At 42.8% G+C, this 27,003-nt stretch overlaps 1 protein-coding gene across 1 annotated transcript in view; it reads left to right on the plus strand.

The window, feature by feature from the left end:
* The window catches only part of LOC103770954 (lipoxygenase homology domain-containing protein 1-like), a gene marked incomplete at its 3' end in the record, with an annotated part of 94,111 nt that extends 71,859 nt beyond the window's left edge, over positions 1-22,252 (plus strand). The window contains exons 26-33 of the mRNA XM_008938231.1: positions 620-736; positions 5,039-5,201; positions 7,603-7,757; positions 8,608-8,817; positions 10,223-10,346; positions 14,348-14,556; positions 19,213-19,398; positions 22,125-22,252. Coding sequence (XP_008936479.1) covers positions 620-736; positions 5,039-5,201; positions 7,603-7,757; positions 8,608-8,817; positions 10,223-10,346; positions 14,348-14,556; positions 19,213-19,398; positions 22,125-22,252 — 1,292 coding nt within the window. The remainder of the gene's footprint in view (positions 1-619; positions 737-5,038; positions 5,202-7,602; positions 7,758-8,607; positions 8,818-10,222; positions 10,347-14,347; positions 14,557-19,212; positions 19,399-22,124) is intronic.
* Positions 22,253-27,003: the final 4,751 nt, after the last annotated feature.

Raw genomic sequence — 27,003 nt, forward strand, 5'->3', positions numbered from 1 at the left:
ACTACAAGGCTGGTGAAACACAGGCCCAGGCTGCCCAGAAAAATTGTGGATGCTCCATCACTGGAGGTGTTCAAGACCAGGTTGGAAGTGGCTCTGAGGAACCCGTTCTAGAGGTGTCCCTGCAGGGGGCTTGTTAAAAAATTATCTTTAAGATCTCTTCCAACTCAAACCATTCTATCATTCTATTCTGTAAGTCTATAATGGTGCATCTAAGTGCTCACAAAGTGAAAGGGTACAAAAAGAAAGATTCAAGATGCAGCAGCATTGCAATCTTTAAAAAATTGCCTTCATTCCCACTCATACTGAGAAGCCTGAGATGCAGGATCGCTTGCTGCTGTGCAACCAAATCTACCTCCTACAGTGGGTAATTCATGTAGAGCAAGATTCTCTCCATATTTGGAACAGAAGTTCAGGGGAACGCTTTAGGTAAAATGAATGTTAGGGCATAATTGGCAACAGTGCTAATATTTACTACCCTGGGACTTCATACAGGCTGGAAAAATAGGAAATAAGCTGAAGAAATAGCGTCTCAAAAGTCATCTGTTGCTCATGACATAATCTTTCTCTCATTTATTTCCCTTTTTTTTTTTTTTTTTTTTTTTTTTATTTTTTCTTGTAGCTGGAGGACGTTGGTGACATTATTGAGAAGATTCGCATAGGACACAAGGGTGGAGGACTGAACTCTGGATGGCATTTGGACCGTGTGGCGATTCGGAGGCTGTTGCCAAATGGAAAGGTAGGCTGTGAATCCCAGCCCTCTGCAACATGTTCCCACTCACAGCCACTTCCATCTCCCACGGCACATCTCCTGCATGCAAAGCATGATTAACACTGAAAAATTACTCCCTGAAGAACAATGCACACTAATGAACTTGCTAGAGCTTGGGGAATCTGGGAACAGCAAACATGTATTACTACATCTTGTTCTTCAAATGTTGATTTTAAGACTTTGCAAGCATTGCTTTTTTTTAAAAAAAATGGTGTTCTCATTGTACCTTTTGACTAGAATAGAGTTATTTACTCCTGACAACAGATGGGAACAAATCAGTGATGTTGCTCCTCAACCTTTTGGAGGTCTTCACTACTGGTTATCTTTGTGTGCAGGAGCAACCTGCCTGCTGGATTGGGAGGCAACGTTGTCATAATTTGCTTTCTGGACTGAGAGGGCATATTCCTGAGTTTGTGTCCATTGCTGTACAAATACAGCTAACGAATTATAGTACTAAGTAGATGTCCCTGTGCTGCACAGCACCACAGTCACTGAACATCCCAGAATGCCCAGAGCTCACTTAGATGATGGTGGTTTGGGGTGACATGAGAGGTCAAAGCTTCATATTTTCATATGAAGGTTTGTTTTGAACAGTCATAGGGAAGGAAGCAGGAAGTGGACATGCCATTTTAAAATAGAAAGTATTGTTGCTAAATGTGGACAAGAAATAATTTCATCAGTCCCTTAATTCTGGAAGAATAAATGCAGGGAGCCAGCACAACTAAGACAAGCGAAAAACCTGTCCGTACAAGTCCTTGAATCACTCATATAAAAAAGTCAAGTTAGGACCTAGGACTTCTGGTTGCTCATGTCAACAGGATTAAGGCAGTTCAGCCAGACTGGTAATCTTGATCATAGAACATAGGAAACGGTTCCTCAGCCCTCCTTTTATATGCTGGCTGTATGGACAGGAATGAATCTGGCTGCAGGGAAATTCAGAAGAAAATCACCTGTTCAAGAGCAGTTCAGAATCGGAGCAGTAGCTGTATTTGGGAACAACCGGGATCTCTCCTCTGTCTTTTCCTTTCTCCCCTTATTTTGAAGTCATGTCAGCTTTTGTCTCCACCACAATGCTCAGGTCTATACCCTCCTGAGGTGACTTCTATTATCAGGTGTTGGCGTAAACATGGCTTGCTCAGTCACAGAACCATAGAATGATTGAGATTGGAAGGGACCTTAAAGATCATCTAGTCCCAACCTCTCAGCCATGGGCAGGCACTTCTCTCACTGGACGAGGTGGATATTGGAGTTGCTCTGACCCATGTACAGGACCTTACATTTGACCTTGTTGAACTTCATGAAGTTCACACAGGCCCACTTTTCATGGTGAACCTACTTCTCGTCTTGCTTCCTCCAAAATTTTCAGAGCATGTTTTACTCTTTGTCTCACTATCAACCTAATATTCTGCCTTGAACCCAACTGACCATGCTCAAGTGTGTATCCTCCTGTACAAGCTTCTTCAGAAGCCAATGCCCTTTCATTGTTCACCATGGCCACCTTCATCCCAGTCTGTTGTTAACAGACCCTCTATCTGTGTGTTGACTAACCCTTGCCTTGTACAGCTTCACTAGGGCAATGAACAAGATGATTTTGGCTTTAGAGATATTGTCACTGATCATAGGCTGCCTCTTTCTACATCTAGTGCTAACTGAGCACTTTGGGAGAGTTCCTGAGAGCACCAGGATGAGTGCTCTTCCATTACCCCAGCAAGGGTCTCAAGTGTACGTGGCTCTGCAGTCATTACAGCAGTGCTGAAGGACAAACGGTGAGAAACCCGGGGAGGTGGAGGAAGGGAGGAAAACCACGAGCAGCTTAAAAAAGGAGAGATTTACAGTTCTGCTGATCTTTTGATTATGGCATGGGAAAAAAAAAAAAAAAGAAGAAAGCGGAGCGCTGCATGATGCTGCTGATCAGCCGCAGGATATTATGACCTGCCACAGGATAGCAATATGCTGCCAACACTTCTAAAAGCTGTGCTACCTGATTAGACTGCTAAGACGTGTCTAGATGTATCTGTAATGCTGCAAAAGAAAAATGAGGTCAGTAACTTTTCAGATTAAATTGAAAGCACTTGAGTAAGAAACTAGGATTGTTGCGTGCCAATAAAGCTCTGTCTTGGCATGCCAATTATATCTGATAATTATATTTCATTTGTTACAACCTGGAGAAGGGCAAATCATTGACTTTTGCACACTATTCTACCCTGCTCTAGCTTAGGGCCAGACTCATGCTCTAATGAAACAGATTCTGTTAGGAGCTGCAGGAGAATTTTACCATGGGTGGGGTAAAAGAGTGCACTTTCTGTCACTTCTATATTAATGCAATCACTAACAATGAAACTCCAGGAAAAACTGTCGCAATGACATGGTGATTAACAATCATGATACAATTAACTCTTGCAGTAACTGCATATTATGCCCCACTGTGCAGGCACTCAAGTCTCTAGATACTCTATTACCAAATAAACAGTGTTCCTGTCAATGACACGTACAGCCAACATTATGATGTTTAGAAGCAGTTAAAAGCTTCATCAAGAGACCCGGCTGAAGTAAGATCTCTATTGGGAGGAGAGAGTTTCAGCACAGAAGCATCATTCTGGAAAGCCCTCTCTTCCCAGACTGTGGGTGGGGAGATAAGCCCTCTTCATCAGCTCAGCAAACAGTGAGATAATACAGGCTATGTGGTCAGACAACCAGTTCAGAAACAAGGAGGCAGAAGCAGTGGTGTGGCCAGTCATTAGAAGCTGTATTTTGCTTGTATAGCACAAGTAACACTTGAAAGTAAAAGATTTGAAATCATCTAGCGTGCTGCCAGTTTTGTTTGACACCATTTTGTACAAATCATGCTCCAAACTGCCTTTTGGAGTTAAACATTGGCAGCCTGGGGTTACACAGCAGCACTGCAGGGAGCAGCAGAGTGGAGGACAAATGGTGGTTTATTGACAGGGGAAGATCTGAGCTGTGTGGGTTCAAAGGATAATTCTGCTGCAGACTCAAGGCTCTTGATCGTGCAGGACCCTTGGAGGGGTTTAGCTCCTGCAGATCAGCTTGTCTGGGATCTGTGCGTGGTGGTTCATTCCAGGTTAGCAGTGACTGGAGTGTCCCTCTGATCTTAGGTGCCCAAGCTGTTCCTCCCCAGTGCAGGGAGGGCAGGATCTGGTGGCTCAGGGCAGTACAGCACAGTAATACCCACTGATCACAATATTCAATACTGCTACAGGCAGAGCTCTTCCCTTCTTTTAATATATACTAATATTTTAGCATTATAATAGCAAAAATAATGAAGCAAGGACTCTACTTGTTTGATAAATAATTGCACAAGAGTAATTAAGGGGGACAGTATTCCTTTGTGTGTTATACACGAAAATGATGGCACACAGAGTGCTGGAAACGTCAGAAAGTCCCTGTGCTACTTAGGAGAGAAAAGATGAAGTTGTCAGTAAGGAAAGGGCTATTAAAAAAAATTCCTTTATTTAGTTACTGTGCAAATAAAACTACCTTTTGTTTTCTGTTCATACTTGTGGGCTCCGCAGCTTGCATGGTGTCTCATGTCCCTTTCTTTATGGAGACACAGCCTGGGGTGCCCAGCACACAGAAAGCTGCCCTCATCTCACCACCCTGGAGGCCTTTCGGGAGTCTGTTCTTAATGAGCAGTCTGGGATTGATTTTGTTTACCAAGTGGAAAACACATGTTCTATTGTTTTTGTTTGTTAGATGATAGAAATCGTATTTGTCTCCACCAAAGTGAAGTCAAAACAAAAAGATCAGAAATTAAATCACTATTTTTCTCATCTTCATGCATGTATGGGAATTGCCTGGAAACCAGCTTGAGTCAGAGAATTATAGGTCAAAATCTTGAAGAATTGACTTAGAAAAAAAACTCTACTGACTTCAAAGAGAATGCTGCCTGAATAAGGGTTGAAGAGGGATTGCAGAGTGTCAGTAAAACACAGCAAAGTGCAGTCCTGGTAGGAATTTGCAAGATCAAAAAGTGAAAAAGCAGAGACCTGCTGGATCACACAGCCAGTCTCATGCAGCCATTGGGAATACTGTTCTCTGCTGCATGTTCACTGATTCTTCTCAAAGTCCTCAGATGTCCTCTTCTGAAGGAAATACTTTTCTACACAGTATTTCAGGTCTGCATCTACCTACACATGCACACATACATGAGCTGAAAATCCTTGCCTTCTTGTCAGAGTAATTTCAAAGGGGAAATGCCAACATGTTCCTGTTGTTTTGAAGAAACTATCTCTGTCATGTTTACTTCAGGGCTCAGAAACTGTCACATTTCCATGTGAAAGATGGCTTGCAAAGTCTGAGGATGACGGCGAGACTGTCAGAGAACTGGTGCCTTCTGATATTTTTACTGAAAAGCTCATGAAGGACGGGACACTCAAGCAAATAGAGGAAGAAGTTGAAGACCCATTAGAAGGTAATATAATCCTAGGAGTAGGTGGGGACTGGTTCATCATATTTTTTTTGGAACAAAATTTGTGGATGTATGATTCAAGCAAATGCAGCACTGATACAACTGTCCACCTTTCTTTCTCTGCCAGTCCTTTGGCTTCTCTTAGATCTGAAGCACTTCTGTGCAATAATAACATTATTTTTCTGTCACCTTTTCACGCAGGCATAGTTTGCACATCTCGTCTGACATCTAACAAAATTCTCTCAGCTTGTCTTCCAGACTTTGCAAACATCTTTACTTCTTTGCCCGAATTCACCTGTCCTGTGCTCGCTGCCCTTTCCTTTCCTTCTTTGCCAGACTGATTCATGCTCACCTTTCTTCCCAAAGTTGTTTTTCCCATGGCTTTTCAGGACTTTAAAAATTTGGCTCTAGGAAGCCAACCCAACCTCATTAAAGTTCCTCTGAGGAGTAGAATGAAGTGTTTACATTTGATTCTCATGGAAGCTGAAGCATCTGAACAAGAATTGGAGTTTCATCCTAAATTCATTGGTTCTCTGTATGCCCAGCTGTTCCTAACTCATTTTCTTCTAGAACCTCCTTCTCCTGCCTCATGCTTCTTCTGCCTTTGAGAGCAGATGTGAACCTTCCTACATCCTGAGCAGAACAAATTGAAATCAAATGCCACCTTCATTCTTGGTTTTTGCATCTGGTAGGAAGATGATCCAACAGAGAAAATAATTCCTCTCTCTGCCTCTTTTCTCTCAGCCCGTGATTCACATTTACAATACACCATTGTCAGGGTGGAATTTATATGGAATGTGTTTTCCATTGCCAAGGGAAGAGGTACCTTGCTGGAGCCTTTGCACAGTGCCTTTAGCAGAGGCTGGTGTGCTTTTTCCTGTTAGGGGCTGCATGATAGCTCACGGGAGATTTTTCCCCTGCAGAGGCAAAGACAATTATAATATCAATTAGTAAGTGGCATGACTGCTAGATGCCTGCATGGCATTGCTTCTAACTTACTAACTTCTACCATTTGTTAACTAACCTGGTTGACTCTTTTCTTCCTTATAAAGGCAAAGTCTTAAAACAAGTTTTACAATCTCTGTAATTGTTTTGTTTTGTTTTATGATGGAAAAGTTTCTTTTGGCTGGGAGCTAGGGCCAAGTTTGGGAACCTCTGCTTTAGACATATCTGGGATGCAAATTATATCTTCTGCATCTCTGAATCCACGTGCATATTGGGGACTGAGGCGGTGTAAATAACACAAAAGGAAAATCATCTTTGGTGTTCTGAGGATCATCTTTTATGTACGAGACTGCATCTCAGTCCTGAAAGTCTCCGGAAGTGGCAGGCAAAAACCAAAGAGGTATGAATTGACTAGTTAGAGTCTAGGCATTGCTTCCTTCATTACTCACGTAGCGGTTCTCTAGCAAACACAAAGTTGTAATTCTGTAGGACATAATGTGAAGAGGCAAACCAAAACACCTGGCATTGTACCTAGCCTGATGAATGGTCACCATCCATCTCTCAGAGAAATCAGTGGAAATCTTTCATGGACTATGAAGCAGAATAGTTTTACTGGGAGAGAGAGCTGCAGAGGAAAAAGACAATATAGCTATTTTGGTTGATACAAAGAAGAATCCTAACGACAACTTTGTGCCTATACTTTTGTTTGATTTTGTCTTGCCCCAGGATTTGCAAGGAAACATTCTCTAGGGTCATCAGAGACTTGTACAGTTCCAAATTATTTTCCTGGAGAGGATGCTTTCAGTAACTGTTTGTTTTTTCTGTGTAACTGAGAAAATAGTAGCAAGATCAAAATAGGAGTATTTAACAGGTTTAGTAAAGCACATTATTAAAGATTTGTTGAGGTTTTATTGGATCATTACTGAGCAAACTAAAGAGAAAGGGTGCTTATACAATGCAGCTCCAACACTTCCTTAATTAAATACTGTCTCAGCAAAAGGACCCAGTAACCTGTTTTCTTTCTGTTTAGGGAATTTATAGAGATAGGTGCCATTAACTCTGGAGGTAATTGCACATCTGAATCCCTGCAGTTTGTTTGTGTAAGACAAAGTATTAAGAATCCACAACAACTAATCACTTGTTATCAGGTGTAGGTCCCTTGATCCTTGGGATGAAAAGGTGTTGAGTTCCCTCAGCTGTGTTGACATCATATCCAGTAATGACCATAACGATTCTTTGATTAGATGGAGAAGGGGAAAGTCAGAAAATTTCAGCCCAGTAATTCTCCAGTCTCTGGATCATAGACGCCTGGAAGGATAACGCATAGGGGATTTTAAACCTCCAAGACCCAAGTGAAAAGCAGAAAGTTTAACCATCATTTTCTTAGCTAAATTCAGTATGTAAGGTAGATATTAGTAACTCACCCGGCCAGAAATCACCTCTCTGTTTCTTTCTGCAGTTCACACATACAAGATCAGTGTGTTCACTGGAGATATCTACGGTGCTGGGACAGACGCTAATGTTTTCCTAAATATCTACGGAGATCTGGGGGACACAGGAGAGAGAAAACTCAGCAAGTCAGAAACAAACTTCAACAAGTTTGAAAGAGGACAGGTAGAAATGCAACGAGTTAATAAATGCTTTCCATTTCACAGTCTTTAACCTAAGGACTCCATGATTGCCTTCATAGGCTCAGTTTTCCTGTGAGGGATGAATTGATTGATTCCATTTACCTTGTCCATTACCTCTTAAAATGCTTTGTATGGATTGCCAGCTGGGTATTACGAATGACAGACAGTGCAGCAAAGGGTTAGATGTTTCTGTGAAGTCATTGATGGGCAAATTATGAGCTTGGTGCATATGAACTGGCTTGAAGTGATAATTGCAGATTTGAGAGCACACAAAACCTGAGACCTCTCATTCCCATAGCCTCTGTGCAACTGGTTTGCATCTACATGATGTATACTGTAATTCACCACAGACCATGATAAATTGATGGGATCTAAACTGTGGCTATGTGTGTTTGACAAAAAATCTCCAAGTTCTGGTCAGTCCATGAGTCATATTCACAGTTTCATATGGAGATACTCCCATATAATGACAGCAAAAACTCTGTTATCTGGATTGCCCATAGAAATCTAACTGGATTAGTAAGAGAAGTCTCACTGAAGACTGAAAAATCAGGATGTAAAATTGCAGGAGTTCAATATTCTAATTGGTTGCAAAAGTGACATTTTGTGCAGCTTCCCTCATAGCAGAAGCAGGCTTCAAAATGCTTCCCTGCAGAACAGCCTGAGTGTGTGGCTATGCCTCTGTAGACTGCTGCAGAGCTTTTAACCAAACACTGTCATCTGAGATGGAATTTAAACACATATTCTGCTCTGTAGTCTTTGTTTGCTTTTGTCCAGTAGATGATCTGTTGAGAGCTCGTTAACAGTAGCCACTGCTATTGAACACCTTGCAGGAGGATACGTTTACCCTACAGGCTGTGGACCTTGGCATTCTGTACAAGATCAAGATTCGTCACGACAATAGCATGTTCAGTCCTGACTGGTTCCTGGAAAAAGTAGAGATTCTGGATGAGACCACAGAGGAATCATTCATTTTCCTGTGTGAACGCTGGCTCTCTAAAAAGAAAGAGGACAAAAAGATAGAGCGCACGCTTTACGAGCAGGTAGGGCTCACAGCTGTGATCCCAACCCCTTGCTATGAATAAAAATAAAAAGATTGATTGTCTGGTTGAAGTCCAAGACAGCTCATTAGGGACGCAGGGTTTTTCTTTGGCTTGTCCAACATGGACTTGTGATTTTCAGATAAGTGCTGAAATTATGGCCATTCTTGGCCCAGAATCACTAGCTCTGTAATTTGCAGTTTCAACAGAAGATTCAAGGATTGTTAAGCAAAACTCTTCAGCTGCAAGTCAAAGTGTTTAGCTGGTGCATAATAGGATGTATTTCCCTGCTGCTCTGCTTGCTGGACCCACAAAATAGGTTAGTTATGAGTCCCACTATTCAAAGTCCTTAAGCCAAAATTTGGGGTCCTTTGACTTCACCCTCACCAGACTGGATGGGTTTATCTTTTCAGCTCCTTCTTCCACCACTACCAAACATAAAAACTCTGGCTTTATTGCTAACGCTCAAAGCACCAAATGTTTTATTTAGTGAAATGCCCTTTCTACTTGCACATTCTTTGTTGCTTTATCAGGCTAATATAGCTAATTGGAATTCAAGGTACGTGTGCTAATTAAAACTAGCAAACAAGATTAATAGACCTTTCTTGCTTCTGTACAGTGAGATAATAAAGAAGCTCATTATAAGCCCATTGTATTTAAGGAGTCCACTTTGCAAAAATACAGTGGCATTTTAATTGACAGTTAGCACTAAAATTATCATCAATGAAATTGGGCCAGATTCATCCTGAGCACAACAGGATGGGTGTAAGAAGAGCTACACCACGGATGAGTGTTGCCATATGCTCCCTCATAAAACTGCAGCAGAAGATGCTATAAATGCTTGTGGTCACACTTACACCATTGCTCATATTAATTTATAATGAGGAAAAGCTAATAGCGCTTTTTTTTTAATATTATGTGACTGTGTGGTAAAAGCCCCACAATTATTGGACAATGACAACTGAACACATCTGCATTAACCCCTTCAGTACCATAGGTGCTTCGTATCATCCAGCAGTACTCTACCTCTGTACCAGGTACATGGCTCTGACACCAGTGTGTGCCCTGGTAACCAATTCTGCACCACTCCATCCACCTGAATTTTCTGTGGCTGTTGCTCACACAGGGAGCAGAGAAAAAGTCACAACACACTGTTAAAGTCTGTTAGGTCCATTATATTTTCTTTTATTGTAACACACATCCAAAATGGCTTGTCAAGGCTATCAATGAAGCAAATGAATGACTTGCAGTAAATTACAAATCACTTTTCTTTGAGCTACACTGAGCAAAAAGCTACCTGGGGAACTACCAGGATTTCGTCTCGTGTTGTTATTGGAGGCGCATGGGAACAGCTGACAACTGTTGAACCCTCAACCTCATTACCCTCCTGTACATGCCTTCCAACTAGAGCTACGAGGGCGAGCGGAACAGCCTGGATGGCTCATCTCTCAGCCTGTCGAGTCAGGATAGCAATGCAAACCTGAAGGAGACAAAAAAATCCAGCTTGGTCAAGGCAGCAGAAGAAGGATCACGTGAGTGAGCACTATGTTTGATTGCAGGCATGCGTGTGCTCTTGATTTTCAGTGCTTGAGCAGCTGCGTTTGTCCTGGTGGAAGCAAGAAGCAGCAGAACAGCAATTTGCTTCTCCTCACCTTGTGTTGTGACTGCCTTGGGAAAGGCTGAACCAGGGCTTGTGTTTCTGTTTGTTGCTTTTCCTATCGCTCTCCAACCCTGACAGTGGAATAAGCTATGAAGTTCACAGTAACTTTGGTGTTTCCAGCCCTCTTCTTTCTCTCCTGTGGAAAGTTCTGATGCTGTAGCTTGTCAGAATTAACCTTTCCATTGCCAGCAGATGTACGTTCTCTGAACAGTGTGGTGCTTTGGACAGTGTGACAGTATTGTTAGGTAGGTGGTTATTCAAGCTGGTTTATGTCATGGTGAGGTAAAACGCGCAGGAGGCCTCTAAGAGCAACTGCAATAACAGATCATGTCCCTTAGATGCCTGAAGTTAGATGAGTCCATCCACAACCATCAGATGTGGAAAAGGAGCTAGTCAACAATGTCCGTAGGGCCTCTTCAGAAAGAAACCTGCTGACCTGAATTATACAATCACTGAATGGTTTAGGTTGGAAAGGACCTTTCAAGGTCACTCAGTCCAACCCCCCTGCAGGGAGCAGGGACATCTGCAGCTAGAGCAAGGTGCTCAGAGCCCCGGCCAACCTCACCTGGGATGGTGCCAGGGATGAGGCAGCGACCACCTCTCTGGGCAGCCTGGGCCAAGGGCTCACCACCCTCAGCGTGAAAAATCTCTTCCTTCCTTCTATCTAGTCTAAAATCTCCCCTCTTTCAGTTTAAAACTATTACTCCTTGCAGACAGCACTTCAGAGCTGGGGAGAAGTGACACTGCCCACTGAACACTGGAGTCTGATAGAGTTAAGGGGAAAATTTATGCAAGTTGTGTATAATTTTGACTTAAGTGTCCTTCAAATGATCCAGAGCTCTTTACAGTGAAAGGCAACTTGGAGCAGGCAACTCAGTATTTATATACCTTTTGATGAATCATCTCTGTGTTCCAGGACAATGGCTTATCATCTAAATAGCACCTACAGCTCATTGTCATCCTACATGGAGTCTCTTAGCTTTGGGTTAAGATTTTCAATGTATGGTTCAGATACTGTGTTTTAACAACGAACAGGGCAGCAGCTGAGTCACAGTTGCTGTCTGTGTGTAGTGCTCTTTGTCCACAGCAAGTGCAAAATAATTAAACTTATCTTGAACTTCCGTGTAAGCCAAGCGTAAAATGGTGTAATTTGTCTTAGGAGTTTAAGATAGCTTTCACTGACATGGTCCAAGGGAACTCACACAAATGATTACTGCAGCTCAGCTGATGCCCAGTAGTCTGTTGTGGTGTGATATCTGAGTTGCACGTCCCATGCTTTTAAGCTGTGAAGCAGACCTAATGCTGCACATTGCTTAACCTGGTCTGCAACCCATGTGTCTTGGGGCAACCCTTCTTTTGTAATCCCATATTGTGCTCAAACAAAAACCAAGAGATTTCCCATGTTCCTTCTGATATTAATTCTGTGGTGAGACAATGGATAACAGCTGCCATATTGGCATTTCGTGTAGTTCCACAAATAATGGGTGAAACATCAACATCTCCCAGGAGAACCCCTCTCCAGCAGAGCGAGGATAGTTCCCATCATTGGCATTGTGCAGGGGTGGTCTTTCTTCTGTGAGTTCTGGAGATTATCATCACCACTATCTCTTTAGCAGTGCCTTAATGGCCTCATTAAGGAAACTGTGTCTTGAAGGAATGTCAGATAAGGCGGACTCTGAGCCAGACAGACACCTCCTGAGCTGGATAACGAGCCAACCCTTAGCTGATTAGGGGAAGTGGTATTGGGAGTTGACTGGGAAAGGGAGTGGCAATTTGAGCAGCCTAGTTCTGACTCCATCACACTCAAGATGGTGAATACCTTTGAGGGGCAGGAGGTGATGTGAGAATGGAGCACAGAGAAAGATCATTTTGACTAGGTACCTGCTTGGTTCTGAGTTGGGAAACCTGCTCCACGCTGGAAGGCAGTGCTGGAGATGATGTGGTCTACATCCCTAATGAAACCTGGGTGAAGGGGAACATATGCCCCCAAACAGCCTGAACTCTGTGAAACAGACTCAGGGAAGCAGGGGACAAAGGAAGATGGGCTGGAGCACCTGTGGTGTCCTGCTGTGGCTGTGTACCTCAGGTTTTGCATTCTCACAAATTTGAGGTGGAACTATGGAGTCCCAGGGACAGAGGGAGACCATAGACAGAGGAGAGAAACAAATGAAAGAATCACTTTTCTAGTTTTTAAAGGAAAGAACTGCAGTGTTTTCCTGCTGTCTGGCAGCACGTTACTCTGTGATTCTGTATCCATTACTTAAAGTGGGAAATTATAACACTTTCTCATAGTTCTCATTCTTTATATAGGTGTTTCTGGTACTTTGGCTTGGGGATGAACCATCAGCTGGAAATGCCTGTAGTTCTGTGAACTTAGTCTGTCACAGGAGAACTGCATAAAAGAAAATTTTGTCCCTATTCAAAACAAACTTTATTTAAAAGAGGAGTCTAGAGTTGTTCCAAACACGATCGCTCAGCATATTCTTGTAAAATCTATCTTGCATACAGCTAAAACCTTTCTTCTGCTAATAGCAGCAGCTCCAGTGGTTATTTTGTGAAGAATGCATTGCGTATCATTATGCTGATGTGCACACTGAATTGTAAATGATATCATAAAGAGGAGAATAAGTTTTGCCTAATCATCAGCTGATTTTCTGTTAGTACATAAAATCCTCAAACTGCAGCTGAACGAACCTCTTCGTATTCTTCTCCATCCAGAGGTGAGAAGAGGTTTGGTCAGTGTGTGTTCAAGCCTTCCCTGATACTGCACTTATATTCTGAGCTTGATGTAAGTTTCTAGTACAACCCCCACTCCAAAAATGTTGTTAGTCACCATAAACAAAAATTAGATGTCAATCCTAGAGGACTTGAAAGCAAACCAAGGTTTTTGTCAAGGTTTATAAACCTCTTCTAAAATAAAATAAATAACCAAAAAAAAAAAAGATGATGAAGCCAGACTGAGTTTCAAGTCCATGACGAGGCAAGTTTCAGAGCTTTGAGTCTTATCAGAATAGTTTGAACAGCCCTATGAAAATGTTCTGAGAAATCAAACGAATATTCAGCATCTAATTCTGCTCCGCCTGCTCGATTTACCCAAATGAGCTTTTGGAAAGCACTTGAAAAGTAGTCTGGCACTTCCCTCCTTTTACCAGCTGAACTGAAATTTCTGAAAGCAACAGAAAAACCTGCTTAGTCTCAAGCTTTGGCCTGAAGGTTTTTTCCAAACCAGCATTATAACACAATGTATAAAATTGTTGAGTGATGTGCCTTTAATACAAGGATTATTCATAGAATCATGGAGTTGTTTAGGGTCAAATCATTGGCCAAACCACAGTTTGCCTGGATTTGCAAAGAGATGCTGAAACCCTGAGCTGCCCGATAGATCACAGCAATCTTTGAATGAAACACAAAGGAAAACACTTGCAGTTGTACTGGGACATTCAGTCAGCATAGATTTATTTGTCTTTATTGAATGGTGAGCTTAAGATCACTTTGGTCTAATAACCTATTTAATACTCAGGCACTCAGTCTCATCTTCAGGCAGGTCTCTTGGTGTAAATATGGATTCAATCCCTTTGTTATTCTGTCATGTATTAGGGACAAATCTGGACTTAAAACCTCCTTGTATCCAGTAGGGCTGTTTGGGGAAATTAACCCTTGCAGAATTCAGCCCCAAGTGTGTATGGGAAAGCAGCCTCCTGTGCACAGCTATAGCTTGATGCAGCATGGTGTTACCCCTTCTCTGAACGGCTTCAATGGGATGTGAACCTCTTTAGCATGCACAGCTGCTTCCTCTGATGGGATGAGTCCCTGGGTTCATGAAGTCTCATGTAAATGTGTGTTTTCTGCTGACCAGACCTCTGTTTGTCGCAGTGATCCCGTACCACATCACCATCACGACGGGCACAGAGTACGACTCCAGCACTGACAGCCGAGTGTACATCATCATCATGGGTCCCCAGAAAGTGCAGACAGAACGGCTGTGGCTGGATCTCCCAGAAGGAAAAGATGAGTTTGCAGATGGCTCCGTAGAGAAGTTCTCCGTTTGGGGCCTAGATGTTGGGGAGATCAAAAAAGTGGAGGTACTTTGTGAATGCAGCGCAAGTTCTGGCAGTGTATGAAATACATGGCCAAAGAAAGCACACACTCCTGTTATTCCTAGCAGTGAAAGAAAGGCATTTGGCTCTGAAAGGGATGTAAACAGGGATCTGCTAATGAGATTTCATGTGTGTCTGAATGTGAAAAGAAGCATGCTTTACATCTCACATAACCAAGGACCTTGGGAGGGAGAAGATGATTTTGAGTTATAAGGAAGTTGCAACATGCCCCAGTTTTGTCCCACCTCAGGCACCGTTATTTCTTAGTCAAACCCTGATCTTGACAGATGCAGTGAAGGTTCCCAGGATGCAGTCTTCTAACAGTCTTTTTCCTAGTTGATTTTTACACTTTTTCCAGTTGGGTTTCATAAATTGTGCCTGCAGTGAGAAACACATCTTGTATAATTTCCTAGCTAAACATGAAAATTGTTTTTACAGCTTGGAGGACCCAGGCTTAGAGAAGGAAATAAATCATTGTTCATAAGTAACATACACAAATAGATTTCGGTACAGAAGCCATTTTTCCAGCTGTGGCTCAGGGAGACAGAATTTGCATAGACTTTCCATCACTGAGCTTAAAATTCGCATGAATCTTCCAACACATTTGTGTACATCATTCTTGTTTCTTATGACAGTTCCATCTCCTGAATACCTGCTCCCAAGAGCTGAAACCAGCAGCATTTGAGGACCTTAAGAATCTATTTAATTTTATTTTTACCCCATGCCCTGTGTTGCAGTAACCTTGCCTGTTGATTGGCATGCTTGTGTATTCAGAGGGAGACGAGTGAAAGAAGTATAAAGAGAAACCCTAATTAATTAAAAAATCTTTGCTGTTGTATGCCCTGTCAGCAGCTGATAGACTGAAGCACTCCTATTAGCTTTCATTCAAGCAATAGATTCTGGCAACTTGAGAAGTCCCAGCGCTAGATTTGGGTTTATTATCAAACCATTTTCTTAATGCACTTCAAGAGCTCGGCTATTACAAGTATTAGTGGCACTTGCTATCTAGCTCATCTCTAGGTCAAACTTTGCAAGTGAAGGAAGTGCATAAATCCTTCTATTCCAGACTGTGTGCACATGGAAGCAGCTATGGGCTGGGATGGAGAGGGAGGAAAAAGCCAGTATAACCCCTCAGTGTCAGGGAGGCAGAAGAAGCTGAATGACAAAAGAAATAGAAAGAGTTGCTGGGAAAGGGACAGTGAATAGGGTGAGGAATGGGCAGAGAAGAGAAGAAACCAAGAGAACACTTGGAAATAGAGAGAGGAAAGGAAAAGAAAAAATTTGAAAATTATTACAAATGGAAAACAAAAGGTTGCGAATGGAATGCAGAGAGTTAGAGGAAGAAATAACGTAGAGCTTTCAAGCTGACTGATGTTCTGCACTCCTTCACCCCTGTCCTCAGTGATCTCACCAGTCTGCTTCCTCACCTCTTGCTCATTTTTCCATTTTAGTTTCATCTCATGGCTGGAGAAGCCATCTGCTCCTGGCCTTCTGCCTTCCTTCATGCAGTGCCCTCTGCTTGGAAGGTCTCTTGTTGATCCACATCCCAGCAATGACATCAACGTGCCAGTCTGCTGTGGTTGCCATGGAATCAGTCCATATTTTCCTTGTGGAAAATTGTAGTGTTCAGGGACATTGCAGAAAATTGCTAGTTGTCTACTTAGGAAAAGTGAGGAACAGTTTGTTCTCAGATTTGGCATTTGGCTGCTTCTGGAAGAAGGCAAGAAGTTCTGAATATAAGTTGCTGTGTGAACATAGCATGGCATGGGGATTAAGTTTCCAGAAGCCCTCTGTATTACCCAGGCAGGAGACTGCAGGATTTAGTAGGATCGTAGGATTCGCAGCATGACACCACATTTAGTTTGGTATTGTTCTCCCACTGAAAACGTACTCTGGTGAAAGCAGAAACAGTGGAACGTGAAGTAATTTAGAAAGGGGCCATTTATACTTGTCTTGTAAGCCCACAGATACAATATTTACTGCCGGTGTACTTTAATAGACACACTGACATGAAAATAAATAATCCAAGTTATTCAGTATAGGCACTTTACGCTGTCTTCTTAAAACAAGTTTAAATATTTCTTTTCCTAATGAATTAAAGTATCTCTGTTCCTAGACTACTGTTACTGCAGAGAGACACAGGTAGGTCCAGAAGAGTCCTGCATTGATCTAAACCACTTCTGTTTCTGAGCCTTTCTCCATCACAAGCACAGAGTAAAGCCAAGGGCACAAGTGTTGCAAGTATGGTCCCTTGACTAGGGACCTGATCCTGGAAGTCTCTCTGCTATCCTCTCCACCTTCCAGAATAAGCAGGAATTTTATTTATATTTTACATTTATTTATTTATTTATTTATTTATTTATTTATTTATTGTCTTTTCCTTCTATTTACCACTCAAGTTGAATCCCATTTTTCCCCCTGTTGTTGCATTTAGTTTCAATGTGATTTCGAGCTGCTCAGTGCAAATTGTCCTTCTTAGTCTTGCTAGTGTGAAGTACCCAGCATCAAAGACAGTAGGAAGTCGTTACAAAGGTTTTCAAACAGCCCAATTTTCTTTCCTCTGAAATTCTGTCATTCTAACTTTGTTCAAACATCTCAGCCCATGCAACTTGTGATATTGTGGTGGACATGCAGACTACACTACCGATGTGTCTGTGGCTTTGGATCTTTCTACTGGCATCATTTATCTAAAGATTTGTTTGGAATTGAAGGACTGTTCTGCTCTAAAAATGCAGCCATAAGGACAACTCAGCACTCGATGAATTTATCCCAGACTTTACAACATTGTTCTTGTAGCCCTTGGAAGTCTGCCTGTGTGCAAGTTCTCCAAGGCAGCTGGATGTGCAGGGTGCTTTCTTCTGGCCAGTCACTGATACCAAAGAAGTTAAGGCTTGCTATGAAAATTTGGTGCCCAGCAATGTCTTGGAATGACACTTTAGGAAGGGCCTGTAATGAATGCAAAAGTGCAGCAGACTTTAATGGGATTTATTCCATTCTCACTGGGATTTGCCCTATGGCTGCTTTGTCCCTGCTTCACTGCAGAGCCACTAGCCTCAACTTTCCCCATTGCCTCTTCTGTGCCATCCTGCAACAGGTCTTGAGAGGCTGTGTGCAGACTCTCAGAGGGACTTTGGGTTTGGAGAGGGGCAGCCAAATTGGCAGAGATGGAATGAGAAGGCAAGTGTTATATTCCCATTCACCTCACACCCCAGGAATCTGAGAATTAATGCATCCATTGTAGGCTTGAATTTCCCCAGTGGTTAGCTCTAATTTTCTGCAGCTGCACAGACATTAGTATAGTAATAATACTCCTAATAGCAGTGATGGCTCAGACAGAGAAAAGAGATCACTTGTGTTTTGGGGAAAAAAGACACCACAGATATATCACCCTAGATGAATCTGTTATTAAAAACTATTTTCTGAGCAACTCTAAATATCCTAATAATTTAAAACCAGAAAACCCCAAGAGCTAAGGACTTAATTTTCCTAGTAATGACATAAACAACACTTGCTCTGAAGATAATGAACTGTAGGTAGATCTTTTATTCAACCTTTTATTTACAGATAGCTCATTGGAATGACTAGCTGACTGAGTTTTGTACATCATCTGGGATACATAATTATGCTTATAACTCTGCCCCGGGATGAATTGTCCATGTTCTTTAAGAGGGACACATGCAGTTTCTTGGAGAAGTTTGCACCATCAGCATCCTTTGCTGCTGATACATCTGTAGGAGCATTGCTTGTTGCTCTTTGTGACCCTTGCCAAACTCAGCTCTAGCTGGGCTTTGCCTTTCCTAGACTCACGCCTTCACACTCAGGCTATGTGTCTGTATTTCTTCAGGTCTCTCCTCCCTGCTGTTACCTCCAGCATTCTTCCTTTTTCCATTTAAGCCTTGTCAGGAGACCCTTGTTCATCCATGCAGACTTCCTGCCACTCTTCCATGACTTCCTGCTCACCAGGAGGTACCACTCTAGAGCTTGGGGAGAAGGTGGTCCTTAAAACCAACCAGCTACAGATGTACACCATCTGTTGGCTCCTATATAAACACAGAGCTTTTGCAGTTTAAAAACACTGGAAGCAGAAAAACAGCCTGATAAGTATAGCTGACCTTGCTGTGGTTTTGTGAGGGAGGGCGTGCTTGAATAATGTGTGTGGGTGTTTACCTAGCTGCCTCCTTCATCTTGGCTATGAAGCTTTGGGCCATCACTTCTAAGTGTTGCTAGAGGAGTGGAAAGGGAGAAACGGGTCTGCAAAGATCAGCAAACCAGCAGACAGAGGGCAACAGAGCAGAGGCAGAGTGGCAAGAGAGTGTACGTGTTCACATAGGTCAGTGCAAACTACATATTTCATGTTCCACTTGCTTACTTTCAGAACTGCCATTGCCCTGCCTGCCCTCATGCTCAGGAGCAGGTACCTGAGCTTCCTTGCCCATGCCAGCTCTTATGTGCACTGGTGTCTTGCCTTTTGGGCAACAAAGGTATGAGTTGTATCACAGCTTATTCCATTCCACTGCTTTGCCTGTCAGTGTATACGGCCAACACTCTCAGTCCTTCAGCACTGCTAAAACACCCAACCAGAGTTTCTCCTCTGAAGAAAGTGCCTTTAACCAGCAGCTGTTCTCTCACTGACTCTCACAGGTGGGGCATGATGGTGCTACCCCTGAAAGCTGCTGGCTAGTGGAGGAGATCACCATCGTCGTGCCCACCAAAGGCGTCATGTATAACTTTGTCTGTAAGTGCTGGCTGGCCAGAGACAAAGGTGATGGACTCACCTCTCGAATCCTCAACATCCTGGATGCAGACTGCATTAACATTGGCCTCAAGGTAGTCTCCAGGCTCATCTTTTATCTATAGCTGTTGCATGGACCTGTGCTGATATAGGTTGTGTGTCAGCAGTTCTTGTACTTTGAATTCTGCATGTGGTTTGAGCCTTTTCTTTGCTGGAGGCTTTCTTTGTTATTTCTTCAGCAAAAACTTTAAGAATTATTTAGCCTCATTACCACTGAGAGCACTGTTTAATAAAGGATGCAGCCATGGCATAGGGAGAGGGACAGAGCAGGTAGGACACAGCCCAGCAGCATGTCCTCCTTTTGTGGCCACACCTGGAGCACCACTGCATCACCAGGTACCCACAGAGTGGGGCAGCCTCAAGGTGAGCAGTGGAATCTAAATCCATGGTACTTTCTTTGAGGGGATACCTCTAACTCATCAAATTAGAGTACTGGAGATATTTTAACCTATGCATAGCGTGGCTACACATCAGCTTTTCTAATATGGGACAGAGAAACTGAATTCAGTTAGAAACTAATAATAATTGGAAGTTGCTGAAACACAGAGACATTTGTAAGCTTGATCTTTGACATGAATAACTGACTGAAGTTGAATAAGCAATGAAAAAAAACTGTATAGCCTTTTCAGCCACTCATATGAAATTTGAAGTAATGTGTGCTGTGTCATATTTGAACAAAGCACACATTGGAAAACTGAGTTATGCTGATTTTGGATGCAAGATTTATAACAGAAATAAGAGTCTGGATGGATGGGACCATAATACTGTGTTTAATACCTGTATGGCAATTTATAGAGGTGTGTTCCTATTTACAATGAGGTTAAATTTTCAGAGTACATTAATTTTTCTTTACGCCGCTCTTGATTCACAAGATATTCTCCTGAAAATTTCCTTGTTCTCCAGACACACAAAAATGTGATAACATTTTCAGCATCTGTGAAGGATTTAACAACTCAAGGCAGGTTTCAGTGGTAGAATTGACCTAATAGGGGAAAAAAAAACCACCTCCCTCAGACTGAGTAACAAGGTTAAAACCTAATCTCTTTAAAACTTTCTATCAGTTGTTTAACCTCCTGGATGAGGTTTCCAAACTCCTCTCTGTGAGCTGATGACTTGCTCATAGATTCAAGTGGGTGTTAATGAAGACTTATGTTCAGTATTCCTTTAAAAGACCAGTCCTGAATATTTATTTCCACAAAGATGGGTACACCTAACTAATTTTTTTTTTCTATGATACTGGGCCAGAAACTTGCTGAAAGTTTTTTTCTTTAAAAAATCAGGGGAGATGCTTAAGACATGAAATCAGAAATGCACGTTTGACTTTCTGATTGGTCTCCTAGTTGAGGGAATTTGGGATTGTTCCAGCTGTAGTGAGAAACTAAGTTTCTTTTCATTTCTTTTGGTTTTTTTTAGAGGTCAAAGAAGACTGATACATTTAACTTATTTAGGAATGTTAATGGGTTTATGTTTTGCTTTTGCTTGGTTCTTGCACAGCTATATTTCAATTTAGAATTGAAATAGTAGTAGTATTGTAGTACAAATAATAGCTATTTCAGTTTCATTTTCTTCTTGGCTTAATATTCCCTTTTTGTGCTTTAAATTGAGTATTTGCCTTCCTATACATAAAGAAATTAGTCGAAGTTCACCACAGTCATTAAAAACCTTTCATACACACATAAAGGAGTTTGGTTTTTTTTTCTGCCTATAGCAAATATGACATTCTGCTATGATTTAAAATGTGTGTAGGTGAATACAAGATGGACAGGTTACTCAGGATTCAGCAAACATGAAAAATAATTTCTCTGTGATGTTATTCCTTTGCACTATTTATGTGGCAATCACAGTTCAGGCCAATAAAACTTGCCTACCAGTGCATTATTTTAAATATATTCTGTTTGGGCTATTTCTTGATATTCTTCCACCTCTTAAATCCAGAGGTCTTGTTACCATAGGTATGATCTTGAAAGCATTTAAGTAGCCTAAAAGTGACAACCACTGACAACCCCTGGGACTTGCACACTTTTGGACTATTTTATTCTGAATTTTATTATTCACGTTGTCAGAAGGAAAGAACAAAGTTGGGCTAATAAGGTGAGAATGATGCAAAATATCTATCCACAAATTGACACACATTTAATGTATGAAATCTGGGAATACTCTGCATTCAGTGCAGCAGTGTGTGTCCCACTGGGTAATAGAACAGCTGTATTTCTCTGCTGTAGAAAGCATTTGCATGTACAGATTTCAAAACTACTGGCAGTGTTGAACCAAATGGACACCAACCACATTTTGCAGTCAAAGCAAAGAAACAACTGTGCCTTTGGGAGATGTTCTTTTAAAATGGTGAAAGTTTGGTACAGTTATGGAGGTCTGGAGTGCTGGGAGGTGGCTGGGAGGAGGCAAGAGTGGCAGAGGGGTGGAGACCCACCCACTGATGTGACTTCCATAGAGGAAAGGTTTACCAGGTTGCTCCTCAGGATGGGTGGGTTGGTTCTTAGGATGAATATGTCTCTCTCTGAGTCTATCTAGGATGAGAAAATCTCCAAAAAAAGTTGCAGATTATGCAAAGAGGAAGATCCTGTAGCAAGCTGCAATCTAACTTTGCCTCTGAGAACCACAGGGTGCAGAGAAACCGAGAAGCTGTGGTGTAACAATCTCTGGCAAAGTAGTAGATCTCCTGCAAAGCCTGTTGGCCAAGCTTCTGTGTGGGTTATCCAGGCTCTTTGGATGAGACATTCTGATTGTTTGAAACCCTCACCAGATCCTCTACGAAGTCACGGTTGTGACTGGAGACGTCGAAAGCGGCGGGACCGACGCCAGTATTTTCATGACTGTCTTTGGATCCAATGGGAACACCGAGGAGATGCAGCTGGAAAAAAATGGGGACAGGTACTGTAACTTTGCCATTTTTTTGAAGTGGAATGATAATAGATTCTAGTATCAAGTCAAGAAGCACTTGGGTCTTTGATCATGCTCCCAAACACAAAGATAAACCCCCACTGACTTTATAGATTCAGACCTGGGCTCCTGGTGTTACTATAATGTATTTAGCAGAGCAGAGGAAAGGAGAACACTGTGTAGCCAGGGAAACCATCCTTTGTCATCTCTAGAAGTTTCATTTAACCTGTTCCTCAGTGACTTTAGAGATAAGCACTGTGTACAAAAATATGAATTGTGAAGTCCTGCATCAGCTCCAAGAGGAACTGTGGACATCGCATGAAACCAAAGGTGCAATTCCTGCAAAACACACATTTTGTGGAAAAGTAAATTATTTAATTTATATGTTATTCAACAGGAATACATAGAATCATAGAATCATAGAATCCTTTAGGTTGGAAGGGACCTCCAAGATCATCAAGTCCAACCATTGAGCCATTAGGGCTCTAAAGTCCTCTGCTAAAACAGATCAGAATCTGTCAGGGTTGGAAGGGACCAGTAACTGCATAATGAAAGGCAGACAAATCAACATGCACACACTTGTCTTGGGAAGTGCCTGTGATGGGAAGATGATTTTGTGGATGAGGATGGATTGGCAGGTGAGGAGCTGGCCAGGAGCTGGCCCTGGGTGCTCGCAGCCCAGGAGCCCCCAGCAGCCTGGGCTGCCCCCCCAGCAGCATGGGCACAGGGCAGGGAGGGGATCCTGCCCCTCTGCCAGCTCTGGGGAGACCCCCCTGCAGTGCTGGGGCAGCTCTGGAGTCCTCAGCACAGCAGAGCCAGGGACCTGCTGGAGCGGGGCCAGAGGAGCCCCAGCAATGCCCCGAGGGGGGAACCCCTCTGCTGGGAGCCCAGCAGGAGAGAGTTGGGCTGGGGCAGCTGAGAGGAGAAGGCTCCAGGGGGACCTTCTGGTGGTCCCTCAGTCCTTCAAGGGACCTGATAAGAAAGATAAGGAGGGACACTTTGTCAGGGATTGTAGTGATACGGCGAGGCATAACAGTTTTAAGCTGAAAGAGGATGGATTTAGGTTTGATTTTAGGATGAAATTCTTTATTGTGAGGGTGGTGAGATGGGAGGGGTACCAGGTCTTGAGCTGGTAAACTGAGAAGTGGGCTTCTTAGCCCATGGCTCTGTGTCACACTGGTGCAACCCCATGGCTTTGGAACTGGAGCTGGGTTGTCTGCTGCTGGCACAAAAGGGACACGTGATGACATCTGCCTCTCCAGAGGTGGCCTTGCATTGGAGAGAGATGCAAAAAGGCTGTGAGCTGTACAGAGTGCTGCACTGCGTGCTCTGATTGCACTAAAAAGGTGAAATCTTATGTTTTCTTCAGCAGAAACAGCTAACACTGTAACCCCAGCTTGACACCAGCACTTCTGTAAGCCAAAAAAAACCCCAGTCCACTTCCTAACACTCTCCTATTTCTTTCCAACACTTTACTCAGTGCAGAGAGTTTTGGCATGCTCAAGAATGAACATGGCACTAACCACCTTTTAAAGGCAGAATTCATCAGGCTTAAATCTGATTAATTGAGTACCTCTGCTCCTGTTCAGCAGAGCATCTACACAGCATCAGGAGGGCTGGAGCATTTGGCCACGTGGTTCAAGCTCATCTTGCTGAGGTGATGTTGGACTCTTCCCCCAGCCTCCTGGTGATGCAGGTCCTCTGGTGCAGCTTTGTGTATCGTGTGTGGGCTGGGAAATTGAAGATAAGGCTCCCTGCATAGAGGTGTTTGCTCAGGGGATGTTTTACTTGCAGTTGTCATAGCAGAGTGGGTGTCTGGGCAAGTGTGTTCAGCTAAGCTTGAAACCTTCATGTGTTTAGTTAGTAACAAGCATGAGCCTTGTTTGCTCAGGGGAAAAAAAAAAAAAAAGCTAGTAGAGGTGCTGCTGACTAAAATATCTGACAGGAACACAGCTGAGTCACACAGAAAACCTTAGAGCCTGGCCCTGTTCCCCATCACAGAGAGACACCCAACGTGTGGGGCAATGCACCTGGGTTACCAGCGTGTCTGTCTATCAGTGCCATACCCCTTCCAAGACCCCAGGGAATCCCGAACTGATCTGTCTTCCACTATTTTAAGCCAAACATTCAATTTTAGTAGGTGGGAAAACGGACCAGGGCTATTTGTATTTTAAAGTAAAGCTGACTTCACATCAGGGTAGCTCAACCAAAAATCTCTAAAAGAGACCAAGGCATCTCCAGCCCCTCAAGAGAGGGATTGTAGTTTTGCTCCACATGGCCAGGCAAGTGACATCTCTAAACTATGGGGCCTATAAAAAAACCATCACATTTGTCTATATGGGTGGGACTGATGATATAAGGATATGAAAATGTGACCAAGGAGAACCACACAGTTTGTGTGTTATTAATTGTGTGGGATGTCTCCTGCCAGCAGAAGATCAGCAAAAGGTGCTGAAAACTCATTTGGGCTGTTTGAAAAAAAGCTTAATATCTTAATATGTTAATATCCCAAGGATGCTCTGCTCTTCTTCAGGGATGTCCTGGCACATCTTTGCTAGCTGGAGGCACTCTGGATCACATCTCTAGCTGAAGAGAGCTCTTGTCATCTTGTTAGCACGCTCTGCAGAGTACATGCATGTCCCCAGATACACAAACTACCTGTTTCCACACCATTCCCACCAGTCTTCATCCAGCTGTTAAGAACACAGGCTTCCTCAGCTCTAGTTTTGCATGGAAATCATGGAATCATAGAATGGTTTGAGTTGGAAAGGACCTTAAAACTCATCTAGTTCCAAACCCCAAGCCATGGGCAGGGACATGTTCAACTAGACCAGGTTGCTCAAAGCCAAACCTGGCCTTGAACACTTCCAGGGATGGGGCATCCCCAGCTTCTCTGGGCAAGCTGTGTGTTTCACCATCCTCACAGTAAAGAATTTCTTCTTAATATCTAGCCTAAATCTACCCTCTTTCAGTTTAAAACTGTTACCCCTCATCCTATCACTACAGTTTTTGGTGAGGAGTCCTTCTCCATCTTTCCTGTAGGCCCTCTGTAAGTACAGACAGGCTGCAATAAGGTCTCTCCAGAGTCTTCTCTTCTCCAGGCTGAACCACTCCAACTGTCTCAGTCCTCACAGCAGAGATTCTCCTGCCCCTTGACCATCTTCTTCGTGCCCTCCTCTGGACCCACAGAAGCCTTTACACCAGCAGTGAGGGATGGGTGAGAGCCACTGCAACCAAGTGGTAAAAGGAATTTCATCTTTGTTGGGGCCATCCAGCACCAGTTCCCTCCCAGCAGCTTAGTGCATTACCAAGGAGTGTCTGTCTAACCTGCCACAGATTTAAGGCAATTTTAGCTACACTACTGTTATTGCCAAGACCTCTGGGCAACAGAAATATTTATAAGTGCAGACATGGGTAGGAAAGCTTAATGAAATCCCTTAGATAAATGCTTCAATGTCCTGGAAAATTAATAGCAGCAGTCAGCTTGTCTGGGTACTTCTCAATTTTTTTTCAGGCTTATGTTCATGTTCATATAAATTATGGATAGAAAAGAGCTCTTGGGTCACTCAGTTTGTCACTTTAGCAATTGTTTCTCTCTAGTACGATCACTTCTTGGAAGTAGCATGTGAGTATCAGCCTTACAAACACTAAACAGGGCATTTGTTGAAGGTAAAAAATGGTTTATGTTGTAACATACGGTTTACTTTAGAGTTGCTTCAGCCTGGAAAGGAGCAGAGCAAGAGACTTCTATGAAACTGTGTAGATAATAGTGATTGTAATGAAAACTGATCATAGAATCATGGGATATTTCAGGCTGGAAGGGTCACTCACACCTTTTTCTTCAACAGAAGTGGGAATCAATCCAGTCCAGGCACAAAAGCACATTCTCTTTCTCACAGCGAGACAGGTTGTCTTGGTATCCAGTACCACAGAAAGACAAATAACAAAAGAGGGGAGTTTTTCAAAGAGCAAACATAACCCTTAATAACTAGAAATGGACTGAGACCAAAACACCCTGTCCAAATGCCTTTGGGAGTGGAGGGAAAGCAATGCCTGGATGAAAACAGAGGGGCTGGAACCAATCCCTATTGCTAACACTTGCAGCTATGCACGCTCAGATAATGGTGTGAGGATAATCACATTCATGCTGCAGGGTGTAATCTGAGCAGAGATTGGTAAAGAAATGGGATTTTTTTCTCCATGTCCTGGCACTACACGGCTCTAGGAGGCTGAGCACATTCCCAGGAACTAAATATTGTCATTGTAGATGGTCTATATTATGGAAGTGCCCACAGTTTGCAGACGTCTCTCCAAGCCTCTCAGCAGACTCAGGTAACTTGCTCACAAGGTGAGGTTTGCATGAAGGGGGAATCTCAACAGCAGTGTGGTCATGGTGATGCCTGGTAGACTCCCTGGGTTTGTCTGCCTTCCTACTTAGCAAGGGTTAGATTTCCATCTCCAAGCCCACAGAAGGTCTGCCAGAGTAATTTGGGGGCAAACCTAGAAGGTACACTTGCTCTAATAGATTAACAATGAGCCTGAGGCAGCACTTTCACCAGAGCAAGACTTTCCTCTTAGCATCATTGCTGCTACGAGGCAGATGAGGTAGCTGAGGTCCTAGCCAGTGTAATTTCTTCAAGAAGTCTATTTTAGCTGGATTTCCTTTCTTCTTGCTTTCTGCTGATTGCTATGGATGAGCAATTCCTACACATTCTTGTGTATACACAGGATATATATATATA

Source organism: Merops nubicus, unplaced genomic scaffold (assembly GCF_000691845.1).
Source record: "Merops nubicus isolate BGI_N331 unplaced genomic scaffold, ASM69184v1 scaffold4664, whole genome shotgun sequence".
Taxonomy (NCBI): Eukaryota; Metazoa; Chordata; class Aves; order Coraciiformes; family Meropidae; genus Merops; species Merops nubicus.